The sequence below is a fragment of the Typopeltis vanoorti genome, chromosome 4 (assembly GCF_054136105.1).
Source record: "Typopeltis vanoorti isolate ZY-2024b chromosome 4, IOZ_Tvanoo_1.0, whole genome shotgun sequence".
Lineage (NCBI taxonomy): Eukaryota > Metazoa > Arthropoda > Arachnida > Uropygi > Thelyphonidae > Typopeltis > Typopeltis vanoorti.
The window spans coordinates 71387786-71407395 of record NC_143552.1 but is presented as its reverse complement, the minus strand read 5'-3'; the positions used below and the strand labels follow the sequence as shown (position 1 = coordinate 71407395).

General features: G+C 36.2%; 1 protein-coding gene across 2 annotated transcripts in view; it reads right to left on the bottom strand.

Annotated features, from left to right (window-relative positions):
- The window catches only part of LOC150107400 (kelch-like protein 5), a 270095-nt gene that overhangs the window by 217332 nt on the left and 33153 nt on the right, over nt 1-19610 (bottom strand). Inside the window, exons 2-3 of one of the 2 annotated variants that reach the window (XM_090391266.1) lie at nt 16238-16442; nt 7851-7913 (exon numbers count right to left, since the gene is read on the bottom strand). In XM_090391266.1, coding sequence (XP_090247392.1) covers nt 7851-7894 — 44 coding nt within the window. In that variant the 5' untranslated portion in view covers nt 7895-7913; nt 16238-16442. The remainder of the gene's footprint in view (nt 1-7850; nt 7914-16237; nt 16443-19610) is intronic. The other variant, XM_090391267.1, reaches the window with a different exon arrangement.

Here is a 19610-nt window from a genome sequence, read left to right as displayed (position 1 = left end):
CAGTGTCAACCCTGTAACCACCTCTCAACAGTTTAAAAGTCTCAATCATATCACCTCTCCTTCTTCTATCCACCAAACTCTGCAGTCCACATTCTCTCAGCCGATCCTCATAACTATCCTTGTACAGTCCTGAAACCATCTTTGTATCCTTTCCACAGTTAATTTATTCCCTTCAAATCCTGGGGACCAAATCTGAGAACAATAGTCCAGGTGTGGTCTGATCAGAGACATACAACGGAATGATAACCCTCTTATCTCTGCAGGTCAGTGTCCTTCTCATAATAGCAGCAATCCTCTGTGTTACCTTCACCACCTTTGCAATATGTCCCCTAAACTTCAGGTTTCTATCAATCATCAACCCCAGATCTCTTGTCTCCCCTACTTCCTCCAGTATAACTCCTCCCATAGAGTATGCAGCATCCCATCGATGTTTCCCAAACCTCGAGACCTTACATTTTGCTGCATTAAACTGACACTCCCATTCATTTGCCCATCTATCTAGCTTATTTAAATCCTCTTGCAGGGCTACCACATCTGCACTATTACTAATAATCCTTCCCAGCTTCGTATCATCCGCAAACAACTGAATATCCCCCTGCAATCCACTGGCTATGTCATTGATATAAAGGTTAAACAATATAGGTCCTAGTACTGAGCCCTGTGGGACCCCACTTGTAACCCTCTGCCTCCTGGAAACTGCTCCACCATACACAACTCTCTGATACCTATCAGAGAGTTGTGTATGGTGGAGCAGTTTCCAGGAGGAAACTGCTCCACTCCTGAATCCAGTTGACCAATCTGACATCCAGACCCATGTGCTGCAACTTAAATATCAGCTTATCATGTGGCACCCTGTCAAATGCCTTCGCCAAGTCTAAGAAAATTGCAGTATATGCCTTTCCCTCATCTAATGTTCTTGTAACTTTATTATAAAAGGCTAGCATATTGCTAAAACAAGAGCGTCCTTTCACAAATCCATGTTGATTCTCACAGATAACATTACCCTCATCTGCCCAATGCTGTATACGGTCCCTCACTACTTTCTCCAAGATCTTAACTACTGATGACACACAGACTGGCCTATAATTAGACACTTCCAGTCTGTTACCACCCTTATGCAATGGCACTATCTTACCTTCCTTCCATTCCCTGGGCACCTTTGCCAAAGCCAGACTTTCATTGAAAAGCCACGTTAAAGGTACTGTCAATTCCCTAGCACATTCTCTCAAAACTCATGGTGAAATACCATCCAGTCCCACAGCTTTACTGACATCCAGAGTACTCAGTATCTGAAACACACTCTCCTCCTGTACCTCCAGACCTCGAACCAGTCCTATCCCTCCAGCATTAAAACTGACTCCTCTAGGATGAAATACTCCAATAAAGTGTTCATTGAACAATTCCACTATGTCCTCTGCATCAGTCACTCTATTCCCATTTTTATCCCACAATATCATTCTTCCACAGTCATTTCTCCTCCTACTAGCCACATAGCTAAAAAATTCCCTAGGATTTTCTTGGGATCTTAGGGCCAATCTCCTCTCATATTCCAGTTTCGCTTTCCTTACCACACTAGTCACTCTTCTGGCCTGTGTCTTATATTCCTCATGCATCTCTTCACCTGTCTCCTTATATCTCTTCCATAGCCTCTTTTTCGCATGCAATTCCTGTTTAATATTGTTTGTCATCCACTTTACTCCAAATTGCGTCCTCTTCTTCACTCGTGGTATACAACTTACCATTGCTGATAACAAATATTCTTTCACAATTTCCCACGCACTGGTGATATCCCGGCCTTCCAATTCCTCCCTCCATGAAACTTCCCGAAGTTGACGTCTAAGACTATTATAATCACCTGCCTTATAATTCCACATAAGTTCCCGTCTCTTTGATACTCCTGTATGTCTATTCATTTTCCAAGTCAAAACCATATGGTCACTCTCTCCAACTGGTAGGAGAGACGTCAACTCAGTTATTATAAACTCTTCTGATGCTATAACCAAATCCAAAACTTTTGAACCTCTTGTTCCCTCTGTTACATGTTGCCTAAGACATTTGTCCCTCAAGAATTCTAGAAATTCCATTCCCCTATTGCTACATGCATTTTCCTCTCTCCAATTTATACTACTGAAGTTAAAATCTCCCATAACAATCATTCTTCTTGCACTTGCCAAACTCAGCTGTCTAAACATCTCCTGGTCCCCATCCTCTGTGCTCCTGGGTCTGTAGCAACACCCCACTAAATATCCTGTCTTGCCTACCTCTACCTCACACCATATGCTCTCAAAATCATTTGTCTCACTTTCTTCCAAATTCTCTACTCTTAGAGGACATAGGTCATCACTTATCATAAGCAGCACCCCACCACCACGCTTTCCCCTCCTATCCTGACGAAAAATGCTATACCCAGCGACTTTTATTCCTGTTGTTATAACCCCTTCTGTCAACCACGTCTCAGTGATCACAATAACTTTTGGCCAAGCTGATGCTATCTGTGACACCAATTCCTCTCCCTTATTCCGGATACTCCTGGCATTAGTATAAAGCATACAAATGCCATTGTTTCTATACCCAGCATTATCCCTTCTAGACTCCACTGGGCTCAGTGTTACCTGACATTGTCTCCCTTTTCCCAAGTATCCATTCCCACAAGAGGCCACCCTCTTGTGACATGCGCAGAAGTGTCGAAGGGTCTCGAATCTGTGGGTGTACTGTACCATTAAAAATAACTTTATAAAATGTTTTAAATCAGTAACTAAATTATTTCATTCTGGTGAGTGATTTTTTAAAATAATTAGCCATAAAAATGTATAGATTGAAAATTTTTAAAATCTATAACATTTAATTTTAAGATGTATATAGGCGTACTAATCGAACTTGGGTATCGAAAAATAATGACGCACTAATCGATGGATTACTGTATGTATTTTATGGCTGTAAATCAGTGTGTGTGTGTTCATGGGGCCTGTTTGCTTGTTCTGAGGGATGAAAAGTCTCACTAATGCCTATAACTTTTGGTGAGGTTGCACTAACCAATACAAAAAAACTCTTCCCTCTTATTCCTGATGCTTCTAGCATTTAGTATATAAAAATGATAGCATCTTCTTAGGACATGAACCACCTTTACAGCCTGAAATAACTACCCCATTCGATATTGTCGCCTGAGAAACTAGATTTTGCATTTTTTTTTTGTTCATTCACACACTCATTTGCTTCCTTGGTGCCTTCATGCACTTATCTGCATACACCCTAATTTCTTTAGTTTTCCTGACTGCGTTGCCCTACTCTCAGTAAACAAAGCTCCATCAAACAGGCCATAGGTCCACAATCTCTCTATATCATTACTTCTGCACAACCTGTGTACTGATTCATTAGCTATCATCACTATCTTTCTCAGTCTGCCTCTATCACAGCAGCAGACTTACAAACACTCTTGTTCTTATTTTTTGCTTTTTCCAAAAACTGCCTCACATCCTCTCTCATACAATACTTCTCACCTCTCAGGATAGTGGTTCCAGTCAAAACAATAAATTCTTTCACCTTCCCTTCTGCATTCTGATAGCATATACTTGGAGTAATTTCTGACTTCAACTGAAATATTTTAAGCTAAGATTTCTTTATATATTAAGTAAAACACTCGAGTCTGAAATATGTAATAGCATTATCTAAGGATTACTCTGTTTAATGTTTCAGCACCTTGCTAAATCATCACATTGCTTTAGAGACTAAAGAAGGTACTTTTTTCAAAGTACTTCAGGACTCCAAACAAGCAGGCTGGTAGTCTCACATTAGGTGATAAAACTCATTTACCACCTCGTGTGTGTGTGTGTGTGTGTGTGTATATATATATACACACACACACGAGGGTTGTTCGATAAGTCCATGCAAAGTCTAAGAGATGGAGCCACCAGTACATATCGACGTTATTTTTAGTTGCTGGCAACTGTTGGAGGATCCACACTAAGGTTGTCAGATAGATCTATCATTCTGTGTTTGGTGCTCATTTGAATCGATCAAGTACCGTGATTTGTGAAAAAATGGATGAGAAAGAATTTTGTGTAGTGATTAAACATTTTTTGAAAGGCAAAATGGCTCAGGAAACTAAAGCTAAGTTGATAAACATTATGGTGAGTCTGCACCTTCAATTAGAATTGGTTTATAAGTAGTTTAGTAACTTTCGAAGTGACCATATGAGCGCAAGTGACGCTGAACATTCTGGACGCCCTGTTGAGGTCACTACTCCAGAAATTATTGAAACAATCCATGATATGGTGATGGATGACAGAAGAGTGAAGGTGCGTGAAATTGCTAAGGCTGTGGGCATCTGAAATGACCATGTAAATAATATTTTACATGAACATTTACATATGAGAAAACTATCCGCAAGATAAGTGCCACGTTTTCTCACACTGGATCAAAAGCGTCAACGTGTGAACTGTTGCAAGGACAGCTTGAAGCTGTTTCAAAACAATGAGTTGCAAGTGGGGAATCTGCACCAAAGAAAGCGAAAAACCATTCCTTCAGCAGGAAAGGTTATGACCACTGTCTTCTGAGATGCTCATGACATAATCTTCATAGACTTCTTGGAAAAGGGCAAAACAATTACCGGAGTGTATTATGCGTCTTTGCTGGATCATTTAAATAATGAAATAAAGGAAAAACGACCACACTTAGCGAAAAAGAAGATTCTTTTTTCACAACGACAATGCACCCACTCACTCTTATGTAATTGTGACTGCAAAATTGTTCGATTTATGCTACAAAGTCCTTTCACATTCCCTCTACTCTCCAGATTTGGCTCCCTCGGACTACTAATCTGTTTCCAAACATGAAAAAAATGGCAGGCAGGATAGAGATTTTCATCAAACGATGAGGTGATTGCCAAAACAACTGTCTATTTTGAAGAGCTGGACAAATCATACTATATGGATGGGATCAAAAAACTCGAGCATCATTGGACTAAGTGTATAGACCTCAAAGGAGACTATGTTGAAAAATAAAAAATGTTTGTCCCAAAAAAATAATGTTTTCTTCATTTTTGCACAGACTTATCGAACAACCCTTGTGTATGTATGTATATATATATATATCTACGTACTTTTTTGTTTCTATGGCTGATTAATGCTAAAAAAGATTACCAAAACAAGCCTTAAAGTACAAGCCATTAGGAAAAAGAAAACCAGGACGTCCTCTTAAACGATTCAACGATGACTTCTAAAGCCAGAACAGGCCATACTAGGCCTAAATCCTTGATAAGTATGATGATGATGATTAATGCTAAAGTAAACTATAACAAAAATAATATTGTTAATTTAACAGCATTACTAGTTTTGCTGTTCCACCAAAGGGCTTTGCAAGGTAAGGTACAAATATATTGAGAAGAAGGATTCACATACAAGTTTTTTCCTCTCTGAAGTGATTATAAGCAATAAGCTTTTATATTTCATTACAGACTGCATGTGTGAATCCTGCCATGGACATGGATGTTTGTGATTGTTTTTTTAGCTGAGAAATGAATTTCATCACCCAGTTCAAGAACAACGTCCAGCTCATTAGAAGCCTGAAGTGGCTTGCAAACGCTCCATGTTTGATCTGTAAAGAGATTTCCAGATTACATACAAATAAAAACTGATAAAAAAATTCCTAATCCTGCCCATACTGCTGATGTACTATACGTTACAATCATTCATGGGTGGGAAAACACATAAAAAACATTCACACTGATCTTAAGCTTTATAAAGACAGCAGAGTTTTTTAAAACAGTGTGTTAAATTGTGAATGAAAGTATTTTGTAAATTATAATACTTCGTTCATATTTAACATAATCCTCCATGTCATAAGCAAGACTTGTAAATATTATTTGTTGTTAGTCTCTTGCTTATAATGTGTTATTCATATAGTTGTCTTGAGTTTAGTTTGTTATTATTTAATAATATAATCTTAAGATATGTAATAGTAATAAATATAAAAATATCATTCATTTAAATTACTTTATTCTGTAAAATTTATTGTAAGAAACTGTGTGTATATAAATTTAAATGTACCTTATATGAACTGTGATATATGTTTTTTATTTATTATTGTAAATGAAAGTGAAAGTAAATTCAAGGAATTCTGCTAATAAGATATGATTGGTCACTGTCAAGGAAATGGAGTTATTTTTAGGTAGCGCATGATTGGAGCGTGGAGTACTGTATACAAAGGGAGAAGCGAGTTGTTATGAGCTGAACTGGTCAGAACCGGATTTTGGCGGGAAAGAGGAGAACAGAGGCAATTCAAAAACGAAAGTAAGATATAAAGAAGAAGCCATGGAGACAGCATAGGCAGTCGTTAGTGAGTGGCAGAAAGGGAATTTATATATGCCGTAAATCGTCTAGGAAAGGACCGGGAATTAATAAGCATTTCGAATTATTTCTATGGGAGTTCTGATACTACAATATATTCCAAATGTTTAGTGGAAGAATAGTGCAGAACTGAAGTTAATACATAGAAGAAAATAAGGAATTAGTAGATAACGTAAACCAAGTGTATCAAGACTTGAGTATTTCTGTGTCTAAAATTCAGGTATTATAGTGGAAGATTTCTTTGAATTGTGCTGCCATAAAGTATAAGTCAACCAGAATTTCAAATGTGCCTATGCGAATTCGATGTGCAGAAGCAGTAATCTGGTAAGAGTTGTCCTTTCTATAACCTGTGAGGCTATAACAGTTAACTCCGTCAGATATATTTGACCTTAGCTGTGATGTTATGTCAATTAATGATTGGATGTTTGATGTACTTTCCCCTTGAAATAATAAATGTTATGTTGATCTATTAAGTGTTAGCTGACTAAGAAAGAATATAGAAATATCTGTCATAAGATTAGCTATTGTTACATTTGGAAAGTTAAACTTTTAAGAACTATTTTCAATCTGATTGACTGAGCATAAAGAACTGAAGGGTGAATGTTTGTTAGTTACTGGATTGTAATTATTCTGAATACTTTAAACTGAGCTGAAAAGGCGTTAGCTGATTTTTTTTTATATTTTTTTTTTTATGATTCATCCAATTGGATAGAGAGAACTAAGTGAAAGAAATTGATGGCGGGAGGACTAGGGGCCATGCATGGAAGCTGGGCAAGAGCGTGGTTAACAAGGGAGTTAGAGCTAGATTTTTTACTTGGAGAGTGGTGAATGAGCGGAATAAGCTTCCAGAGTCTGTTGTGGGTGCTACGACCGTGAATGAGTTCAAGGCCAGGTATGATAGATGTTGTGTCAAATAGTTGTTCTTGATATGATGTTAGGGCCTCCCTCGATGAGTCAGTCGACTCCTTGGAGTTGCCCGGAACAATAATAATAACAAATACTGATGCTTTAAGAATTAAGAAATGTTAAGATTAGTCATGATCCTCAAATCTAATTGAGAAGTTATTAACATCTGAATGTGAATTTTGTAATTTTTTTAATTGATAACTTTTTTGCAGACAGTTATACTTGAATGTATATGTTGTACTATTCCACATTAAATGTTTTCTTTTGTTGAGTTAAACTTGGTGTTTGCCTGATTTTCTTTCACTGCACCACTCATAAAATTAATCGGACCTTTGCGGAAGCCTTAAATGCTATTAATAACCTTGGCCTGAAGATAAAGTAATAATATAAGTATAGTTGATGATTGATTCCTCTATATTATTTAGACTAATCTGAATATAGGGTGGTGCAGTATAATCTAAATTTCTTTATATTCAGATGAGCATCAATCAACAACTAACTAAGAAGAACGGAATTTAAAGTGGTAAAGATAAGATTAACAAACCAACAAAAATAGAACAGTCAGTTAGGTAGGACGTTCCAACAAGTGTAAATACTTACGTGCAACTGGCACTTTGATGAGTGAAAATCATGGAGTCTTTCATTCTAATAATCACATGTATGCTAAATAATAATAAAAAAATTTGGATTAAAAATATAAACTATAACAATTATCAGAAACAATAAGTATAATACTACAATAAATTAAAATAAAAATGTATTTTTATTACTTTTTTTATTGTATACTTTTTCTTAACAAGTCTCAACCTATTTCACATAAAATGATCTACAAAAGAAGAAAATGAACTATGTCAGACTTTTGCCAAACTATGGAGTATGTCCACTTGAGGAAAGCAATACCTGATATACATATATGAGGCACATCCAGAAAGTAAGGTCCTTTCAGAATTTACCACCAAATAACATATTGGAGGTGGGGGGGGAGGTCACACATGCATGGTAGCATAGAGTGACTCATAGTTAGCTGTTGACCATCTTACTTCCATTCTGTTATCATTTGTTGTTGTTGTTGTCTTCTACGAATAATCCATAATAAATGTTGTAATAAATAATCCTGCCAATTGCGAGATTCGTGGCGTGATACAGTTTTTGTTAGCAGAAAACAAGTGCTGCAGAAATTCATTGATGACTGTGTAAGGGCTTAACATAATGAGTGACAGTAAGATTAGGCAATGGTGTTGTTTGTTTAAAGAAGGGCGCAACAATCTTCACAATGAAGACTGTAGGCCAGCCAAGTGTGGTAACACGATTTGGTGGAAAGAGTGAACAACACAAAATTTCATGAGAATCATCATTTCAGAATTAAAGAAATTTCTTTTGAATTCCTGGAAGTTTCAAGCTCAGTCATTCCAAATTGTAACAGAAAAGTTGGGGTATTAGAAACTGTATGCCAGATGGGTCCCAAAAATGCTGCCCACTAAGCATAAACAGTAATGAGTGGAATCAGCTCAAAAATTTCTAGAGCATTACAAAAACGAAGAAAAACATTTTTCTTGCATTGTGACTAGTGACAAAACATGAATGTCATACACAAATGTGGAGTCAAAACAACAATCAATGCAGTGGCACTATTCACCATCTATGAAAACAAAACAATTCAAACAGGCACCGTTGGTCAAAAGATAGCCTTCTGGGACTGAAAAGGAGTCTGGCGAATTGATTTTCTTCAGCGAGGAACCACAATTAATTTTCGTGTTCACTCTTTCCACCAAATTGTCTGTCGTCCACTGTGCTCTTCACTGAGAACAATGTTGCACCCTTCTTTAAACAAACGACACCATTGCTTAACCTTACTGTCACTCATTACGTTATACCAATCAGCCTTACACAGCTGTTGGTAAATTTCTGCAGCACTGGTGTTTTTCACCAACAAAAACTGCATCCCACACTGAACCTCGCAACTGGAAGGATTTTTATCGCAGCACTCATTATAAATTATTCGTAGACAGCAACAAATGATAACAGAATGAAAATAAAATGGTCAACAGCTTTGGCTAATGAGTCACTGTATGCTACCACATATGTGAAACCCTTCTCCTACATCTTATTTGGCAGTAAATTCTGAACAAACCTTACTTTCTGGATGCACCTCATATGGAAAATCATTCCTTGCATAGTGTAGTGAGCAAAATTTTATGCTCACTCAAGGATGCTAGAATTAAGAGTTTTTACTCATCTTTAAGTTCAATTTACTTTAGATATGGCTCCGAAACCAGTTTAAACCATAAAATAAAAACCAGTTTTTATTTTATGCCATTCAATTTTTTTTTAATTAAATTTAAATGAAAGGCACATTTATCAATTAAATAATGTACCAATATTTACATAATAAACATACCAATTAAAAATTGTAATATTAACAATAATTTTTTTAAAAAAATGAATTAGAAATATTTTATTACTATTAACATCAAACCTTCATGGAGTCAAAAGAGTGCATCAATAATAGTCACAAATATCACATAAAACACATCAACAAACCATTATTTAAACTACTTCAACATTTCTGCACTCATCACACTTTTAGGCAATGCATTCTACTTATGAATCACTCTCCATGCAAAAAAAAAAAAAAAACCATGCTCCTCACCTACTAATTTTACAGGCTTCAATAAATTTCCTCTTATTCTACCCTTACCTCCCTGCAGCATATAAAAAGTCTTCTGCATTAATCTGGTAACAATCTTTTACCAACTTTCATATCCCACTCCCACCTCTTCACAAAACTGTAAATGACATTCCTTCAATTTGTCTTAATATCCCACATCCCAGAGATACAGGAATTTCTTTCTAAATACCTACTCAAACTCCTGAAGTCTCATATCAGACATTCAAACTCATTCTTGAAAAACCCAACAAATTTTGTAGAGAAACTGTCAGACACACAAATTACTCCATATATTAGTCAGTTGAGATGTAGTTTTGCTGTTTATAAAAATTTTACTGTCTCTATATCCATGCAGGCCTATTTCCAACACTGCCTCCAATCTTCATTCTTGACTTGGAAAATGAGATATGACTACCAAAAATATGGTCTGGCAGTGGACTCACCTCTATTACCCTCCATCTAATTTATATGAAAAGTTTGAGGATGAAACTATAGTATAGATGATCCTGAAGCCACACGAATGGGAGAGATATGCTGATATTTTTACTACATGGAATAATGCCCAGAAAGACCTTGAAGATTTTCTACAATTCCTAAATAACTGCTCCAAAAATCAAATTCACACTGGAAAAAAAAAACAGGAGGCTAAATTACTATTTCTAAATTATCCTTGTCAGCAAAAACAATGCTGGACGATTAACTTAAGAAGTTACAGAAAAGAAACCCACACAGGTATTTATATGCAAGCTCTTTCCATTGTATAATGGAAATTATACAATGTCAGTTGTGTTTATACATATCCTTACGGACATGTATAATGCATAGCATTATCATTATACATGACTATAAGGATATGTACCTTGCATTATGGGATACTAAAGCAATTGATATGAAGTCATTAACCTCTGTATACAAGTGGCACAGTCATGAAGTCCCTTCACACACAAACTTTGTTTGCTTACACTTGGATAAAGGATGAAACCAAGAATATAATTTCTTGGCATCTTTAATTTATAGTATAGCAGTGAAAAAACTTTCAGCATCTCCTATCTGTTGTCTCTAATCTTTGGTCAAGTGTTTTAACTTCTGACCCAGCTCTCAGATCCATAAGTTAAAATTGGTTTGAACACTGTCTTGTATACTGCTAGTTTAGCGTTTTGACTAATTTCTCTTTTATTCCTTAAAAATTTATTCAACTGGCTCCCCACCATACCAACTTTGCTAATTCTGATGTCTATTTCCAGATTTAACATGCCATCTTCACTAAAAACTGTGCCTAAATAGCTAAAATACTTTACTTGTTCTATAGGCCATTCAGAATACAGCTGAAGTTTTCTATATTCCTGCCTATTTTCATAGTTTTGATCTGATGAGAAATTAAAATAATTATCTTTAAATATGTAGACTTCAAAACCCTGTCCAACATCATCAAATTTGTGATATGCACTCTCAAGAGGATGCACAGAATACTGATGATACTACATGTAAAGTTTACATCGCTAACTTCCTATTAACGATTTTCCTCTAAATTAATCTGGTATCTGTCAGTTCTCAAATTTTGCAGATCTTAAATTTCAGACTTCTAAAGTACTTTTCACTACATCAAACCACCTAATCTTTGTCTTCTCTGAGTTCTTGGCTTACCAACATGGCATCAAAGCATCATCAAAGAGAGATGTTTTGCCAACTTCTCCTCTCTCATTCTGTTTAGGTGACCACCTATCTGAGATTAGCTCTGCTGACATATTTTGAATAATAACAATGTTAAGTTGCTTCATGTCTTCATGTTTAATGTGAACCTGCCATTAATACTGCCTGTTCACTCTCCTAATTTTTCTCAGAATTCTTATCTTTGCTTTCCAGTCGTTGATCAACTGTTTTATTGTTAACTTTTCTCTCAGATCCAGAAATTAAAAATTTGTTTAAATAGTACTACCGGTGTTTGGTCTGATTTCTTTCTTATATCATGTAAACTTATCAATTCCCTATTTAACTAGCTTTGCTAATTCTGTGGGCCATTACTATATTTAATTTGCCATTTTCACTAAAAGCAGCTGATATGTTTTACTTGTTCTATAGATTCCCTATTAAGATACAGCTAAAGTTTACAATGGTCGTATCGCCACAGTGTATCTTTTTTTTTTATTGCTGATTTTCATATCAAACTTGTTACTGTAATTATTCAATCTGTTAGAGAATTCTGAAGAAATGCATCTGAAGAATTCTCTTGTGCAAGGACCCCTGTGAAAAAAGGGTATATGTGGAACTACAAGGGGGGTGATTATGAAGAGCTCAGGAGACAGCTTGCAGGTGTAGCATGGAATGAGGAGTTAGCTGGAAAAGAGATCAATGCAGCTTGGGGGATTTTCAAAAAATATTTAGTGGATGCAATGTCTAAATGTATACCACGGGTGAGAAGGTTAAATAAGTTAGGTGTGAGATGGATGAATAAAGAGATTAAGCATGCAATACAGAGAAAAAGGGCATTGTGGAGGCAGCATAAGAGAAGTGGAAGTAACCAATTTCATGAGTTCTACAAAGACCAGGCAAGGAGAGTGACTTGGTTGGTGAGAGTAGCTAAAGAGAGGTATGAACAGCAGTTAGCTAATGAAGCTAAAAAGAATCCTAGGGAGTTCTTTCGATATGTAGCCAGCAAAAGAAAGAATGATTATGGAAGGATGACATTGATTGGAGGAAATGGTATAAAGACAGCTGTTGCAGAATGTGTGGTGGAGATACTTAATGAGCAGTTCATAAAGATCTTTCAATCTTGTGAATGTGACTTCATGGAGAGATTAAGAGCAGTTGATGATGGGGAGGAGAGACTGACTGTAAGTGAGCAAGAGGTGTTTGGGGAGTTGAGTAAACTAGATGTAAATAAGGCTGTGGGACTTGATAATATATCACCGCGTATTCTGAAGGAATGTGCCAGAGAGTTGACACCTGCCTTGACATATTTTTTTAATACGAGTCTTGCACTTGGTCAAGTCCCTAAAGAGTGGAAGGAGGGCAAGATTGTGCCACTTCATAAAGGAGGTGATCGAACTCAAGCATCAAACTATAGGCCTATCTGTGTGTCGGGTGTTGTGGTTAAGTTGTTGGAGAAGCTTGTGAGAACTAGAATCCAGAGTTGGGTTGACAACAATGGTATAATCTTTGATGGACAGCATGGATTTGCTAAAGGGAGGTTGTGTTTTAGTAATCTACTTACTTATTACAATAAAGTGACTGCTTCCTTGGACAGAGGAGAAGGATACACAGTAATATACTTGGATTTCGCAAAAGCTTTTGATAGAGTGCCTCATGATAAGTTGACAGTCAAACTAGAGCAGATGGGGTTGGATATTAGATTAGTGCATTGGATTGGAGACTGGCTATCTGATAGGTATCAACAAGTTGTGTATGGGGGTGCAATATCCAGGAAAAGGAAAGTCACTAGTGGAGTGCCTCAGGGATCTGTTTTAGGGCCATTACTATTTAACTTGTATATTAATGATATTGGTGAAGATTTGGATGGAGATATTCAGTTGTTTGCAGATGATGCAAAGTTGGGACGAACCATAAAGAGTAGTGAAGATGTTGTGGCCTTGCAAGAAGACTTGAATAAATTGATTGATTGGGCAAGCAAATGGGGATGTGAGTTCAATGTTGCAAAATGTAAGGTTTTAAAATTTGGAAAACAAAGATGGGATGCAGAATTTATGCTTGGTAAGAATATATTGTTGGAGGTAGAGGAAATAAGAGATCTGGGAGTGATAGTGGATAAGGATCTAAAATTTAGGGGTCACATCGCCAAAATTGTGAAGACAACACAAAGACTTCTGGGAATGATGAGGAGGACACTGACGTGTAGAAGTAGGGAGATTCTTGTTCCATTGTATAAGGCTTTGATTAGGCCACACATGGACTATTGTGCCCAGATTTGGTCACCTGGTTTTCAGAAGGATGAAGAGATGTTGGAAAGGGTCCAAAGGCGACTGACTAAGGTAGTTTCTGACCTCTGGAATGTCGAGTATGAGGAAAGATTGAAAAGATGTAATTTGCAGAGACTAGTGGAGAGAAGGAAGAGGGGGAGATATGATAGAGACCTACAAGTTGGTAAGGGGTTGCTATAGGATCAATGGTGGAGAAGTTCTACAGCGAATAGTGGGAGATCAGGGGAGAACCAGAGGTCATCCCTGGAAACTGTATAAAGAGGGTGTGAGTAGGGGAGTGAGAGGCAGGTTTTTTTCGTGCAGAGTTGTGAATGATTGGAATGCCTTGCCTGAGAGTGTGGTGTCTGCAAGGAGTTTGAATGTGTTTAAGACCCGGTATGATGAGATGTGTGTGAGATAAAAGGACCTCCTAGATGAGTCTTTGACTCCATGAGGTCTTGTTTAATAATAATAATAATAATAATAATCACTGGGTTTATTTTAGAGTATTACATCATCTGCATGGAGTAAAGACCTAAAATTAACATCTCCAATTTTGATACTGCTTCCATCAGGTTTATTTCTACTTTTATAATGTGATTCATATAGATAAGTGGTGTCTACTAATTTTTACACAAGATCTACTTCTCCAATAAATATACGTCTTCACAAGATCATAATTTTTACACAAAATCTATTTCTCCAATAAATACACATCTTTACAAGACTATAAATGACATTCCTTCAATTTGTCTTAATATCCCACATCCCAGAGATACAGGAATTTCTTTCTAAATACCAACTGAAACTTCTGAAGTCTCATATCAGACATTCAAACTCATCCTTGAAAAACCCAACAAATTTTGTAGAGAAACTGTCAGATATACAAATTACTCCATCAGATATATTAGTTAGTTTAGATGTAGTTTTGCTCTTTATTTATTGACTTTATTTACTTGAAAAATATTTCTTCTTAAGTGAACAGTGTTTATTTAAAGTGTTATTCAGCTCACCATAATTTTTAATTGTTTACCTACACATCATCTTAAAGAAGAACCAATAGAGGAGAGGGACTGCTAAGAAGTTTAAGAAGCTGAATAACCCTCTAAATAAACACTTTCTTGACAATATTCATATGTCTCTGGTAGGTCAGGTTTATTTAATAACCTAGGTAACAACGATAGTTTTGACAGTATTATTAATAATAAAAAGAAACACAAAAACCATTATTTTGAACTTCCTGGAGTCTCAAATTTTGCAATGCTTGTTTAACACTATAATAAGAATGCAATCTTTCAGTAATTTGGTGTGTAATTATTTGGAGCATTTAGTTAACAAAAGTTGAAGTGTTCTTCTGTCAAAGAATACTGCTTGCCCTTGCCTTGGGGAAAACATCACTTTGTAAGGTTATTTCTGCCTTAAGTACAAGAACATAAAGATCAGTCCACATTCTTCATAAAGGACTGCAGGTTGCAGTCTTGGGAGAAGGCTGCTCCACAGAACTGAAGTAGACAAAAAGAAAGATAACTAAGAGTAGCTGGTTCAGTAAGTCAGTAGATTAACAAATCTGCTGACAGATCAACTATAAAAGGAAGTTGGTTAGTTGTTGCTTGTGTTGCGTTTAGCAGAATAGATGAAATGGTGATCAAGGTTGCAATAATCATTGCTATGGCTGAAGCAACTTTGTTCCAATTTAAGTATATGTTCTAACCCACCTTCAGTGAGTTTTAGCATATACTGTATTATACTTAAGAAAATATATTTTTGCTTCCATCTTTATTTTATCAAGTATAAGCAAACAAAAAGTCATGCATGAAATTTCTTTATGGTTATTTATGATGATATTTCATATGCAAGCTACAATGTCTCATCCAAAGCATTGCAATAATATGGTGATACAATGTTTTGCTACTTGTGTATGTGGAAATATGAATTTACTATTGGAATAGATCCAATATCAAAATATTCAGTATTTTCACAGGCCTAGCTTCCAGCAATGTGACCTCAATAAAGGTCAAAAACAGTCTGAGAAACTACTCTTGCCATGTAACTCATAACATTTTATACATCTGAGAAGGGAGCATAACATGCATTTTGTAATATAAAAAGCAATCTTGAACTCAATTACTGTCTATATAAAAGAAACCGATTCATTTTAGGTTTAGAGATATTAAAAACACCACAAAAACAAAACAAAAAGTGTATTTAGCTACTAATATTTTGCAAGATTTTTTTTTGCTTAGTTAAAATAAGGATGAGAACAAGTATATAATTTCTTTTCAAGCATAATAAAAAAAAAAAAAATCACTAGTTACATTTTTAGCTTGTTTGTGCCATGTAAAGAATTTATAATAGCAGTTATTCATATTCAAACATTAACTGATTTTTTGTTTCAGAAATCTAACCTTTATATTCAGAATGTTTAAAAAATGCTGTTATGACCAGTAATTCTTAACTTCAACTGCAAGAAGTGCCATCAACCTTCATGATGAGGCTTTGCAAATTAACAGAAGACCATAATAATACCAAACCTCTGGTGCTGACTGCAGCCATAGTCATGATGATCTTATTGTATTGACAGTTGTGTGAAACAGCATATGGGTACATGGACTGAAAGTAAAATTGAAATGAAAGCATGTTAAAAGCAATAAAGGGTGTTATGAATTAAAATTTCAATTTCATTTTAAAATTAAAATAAAATTACTTCCCCTACTGTGCCAGTACACCTTCTGCTAATGAGGTCAAGATAGATTGCGTGTGTGTGTGTACATATATGTCAATGTTTATTATTCTCATCACATATACATAATATTTATAAATACTGTATACAATTCAAGCATACTATCAACATTTTCTGTTGGTTTTTACATTTATTTTGGACTGATTGTTATAAACAAATAAAAATATGTTCCTAATATATATACGAATAGGGTAAAATACATTATCAGATAGTTTTCATAGTATATATAAATGTTTAAAATAAGTTAGTGAGTTTTTACATTATTTTATTTATTATTATTTTTTTTTTATGTGTCACCAAGCCATACTGGTTACTAGAAAATTAAATTTATGCAATACAATCACTACAAAATCCAGCGACTGTAACATGGTATAAACTTGTAATATATGAGAATCATAATTGGACATGATATATAAGTTATAGTGATCTCTTATGATACAAGTTTAAAATAAAGGGCAACATTATTTAGTCCCATGAGGTAGTCTTTCAATCTTTTTCTGAAAGCATATTCTAAGGTTATTGATTTTATTTCATTTGGGGGTTTATTGTAAATACTTGTTGCTTGGTATTCAAAGGATTTATGAAAAATTTCTTTGTTTGCCTCGAGTACTACCAGCAAGTTGCGGCCAAAGCATAAACCATAGTCTACATTACATACCAAAAAATTTATAATGTTCTTTCTTACATATATTTTAGATATGTAGCAAGTAAAAGGAAAAATGTACATGGCAGATTGATTTTAAAGAATGCCGATGGTAGAGAGGTAACTGAATCAGTTGAGATAGTTGAGTTACTGAGTGAGCACTTTGCAAAAGTATATCATCCAGGTGGTGACATTGCAGAAACGAATAAACCAGTAGATTATACGGGAATTGTGGTTAATGAAGTGGAGGTGAGTAGTCTATTGCATAACCTCAATGTCAATACATCTGTGGGATTGGATGGTATACCAGCTCGTGTTGTACGAGAAGCAGCTAAAGAATTGTCAGTACCCTTGACCATTTTGTTTAATTTGAGTCTCGGGTCTGGGTTAGTCCCGAGCGGGTGGAAAGAGGGGAAAATAGTTCCACTGCATAAAGGTGGTTCCAAGACTGCTGTAGTAAATTACCGACCGATTAGCATATCAGGAATCATTGTCAAGGTTTTAGAGAAAATAGTCAAGAGGAAAATACAAGATTGGATAGAAGAAAATGGGATACTGTATCGGGGACAGCATGGTTTTGTGAAGGGTAGGTCATGCCTCAGTAACTTGCTCACGTATTATAACACAGTGACGGCTGAACTGGATAAGGGTAATGGGTTTACGGTGATTCTACTGGACCTTGCCAAGGCCTTTGACAGGATTCCACATGGAATTCTAATCAGTAAATTGCAGCATATGGGAATGGACATAGGGTTGGTGAGATGGATAGGAGGGTGGTTGACGGAGAGATATCAGAGAGTGGTTTACTCGGGAGTAGAGTCCACAAGACGGCCTGTGACTAGTGGTGTGCCACAAGGATCTGTTCTTGGACCACTGCTGTTTAATTTGTTCATAAATGATATAGGAAATGATCTGAGAGGAACAGTTCATTTGTTTGCGGATGATGCGAAGTTGGGTAGGGCAATAGTGAATGCAGATGACGTCAAAATTTTGCAGGATTTGGATAGATTGGAGGTCTGGGCTAAGGAGAATGGATGTCAGTTTAATGTGGCAAAATGTAAGGTTATGCATTTTGGGGTGAAAAGATTGGTGGCAGTTTACTGCATTGGTGGAACCGTGCTCCAGGAAATTGATGAGGCACGAGATTTAGGAGTGTTGGTAGATAAGGAATTGAAATTTAGGGGACACATTGCAAAAGTGACCAAAACAGCTCATCAAATCACTTGGTTGCTGAAGAATACGATGACAAGCAGAGACAAGCAGGTTATTGTTCCTCTGTATCGAGCCTTGATAAGACCCCATCTAGACTACTGTGCTCAGATTTGGTCACCTAGGTTTCTTCTTGATGGGGAGGAGGTGGAGAGGATCCAGAGGCGAGTGACCAAGATGATAGCAGGTCTGTGGAATGAACCGTATGAGAACAGGTTGAGGATTTGTGGGTTGCAAAAATTGGTTGATAGGCGGAGGAGGGGAGATATGATTGAGACATTCAAATTACTGAAGGGTTTCTATAAAATTAATTCAGAAGATATTTTTGAGAACAGAGCTGGTTGTGGGAGGACTAGGGGACATCCATGGAAACTGGGCTAAAGTGTGGTTAGTAAAGGTGTTAGAGCTGGGTTCTTTACTTTTAGAGTAGTGAATGAGTGGAATGCGCTCCCTGAGTCTGTGGTGGATGCTGTGACAGTGAATGAGTTTAAGGCGAGGTATGATAGATACTGTATGAATGTCAAATAGTTGTGATGAATATGATTTGGGGCCTCCCTCGATGAGTCCAATGACTCCCTGGAGTTGCCCGTAATAATAGTAATATAACATACTACAATAGAGTTTATGTAATGGCAAACAGATCATTGGTTGATAATTATTCTGTTTTGTATTCATATTAAAGGAAGCAGATTGTTGGAGTAATTTCCACTGTTGCAAAAATATTGCACATGCAAACTTTTGTTTTCAACCTTCTTTTTTTTGCTTAGTTAAAATAAGGATGGGAACAAGTATATAATTTCTTGTCAAGCATAATAAAAAAAAAATCACTAGTTACATTTTTTTGGCTTGCTTGTATACACCCACACATGAAACCAAAATTATGACTGAAAATCAACAGTCTTTAGGTGTGTGTGTGTGAGAGAGAGAGAGAGAGAGGGGGGGGGGGGATCTTGTATTAGTAAGGAAAATTTCACAAAATAAGTTGCTAATAAAACTTGCAAATAAGTCACTAATGACTAAATAACACAGGGATATACATTAATGCAGCCTCATTAATGATCTGCTCTCCAACGAACAGGTCACAGGTTTCAATCCTGCCATAGGCATGAATGTATGTCTTTAGGTGGGAGATGAATTTTAACAGCCAAGAGTGAGACTACTGCCCTGCTTGTTTGAGACCTGAAGT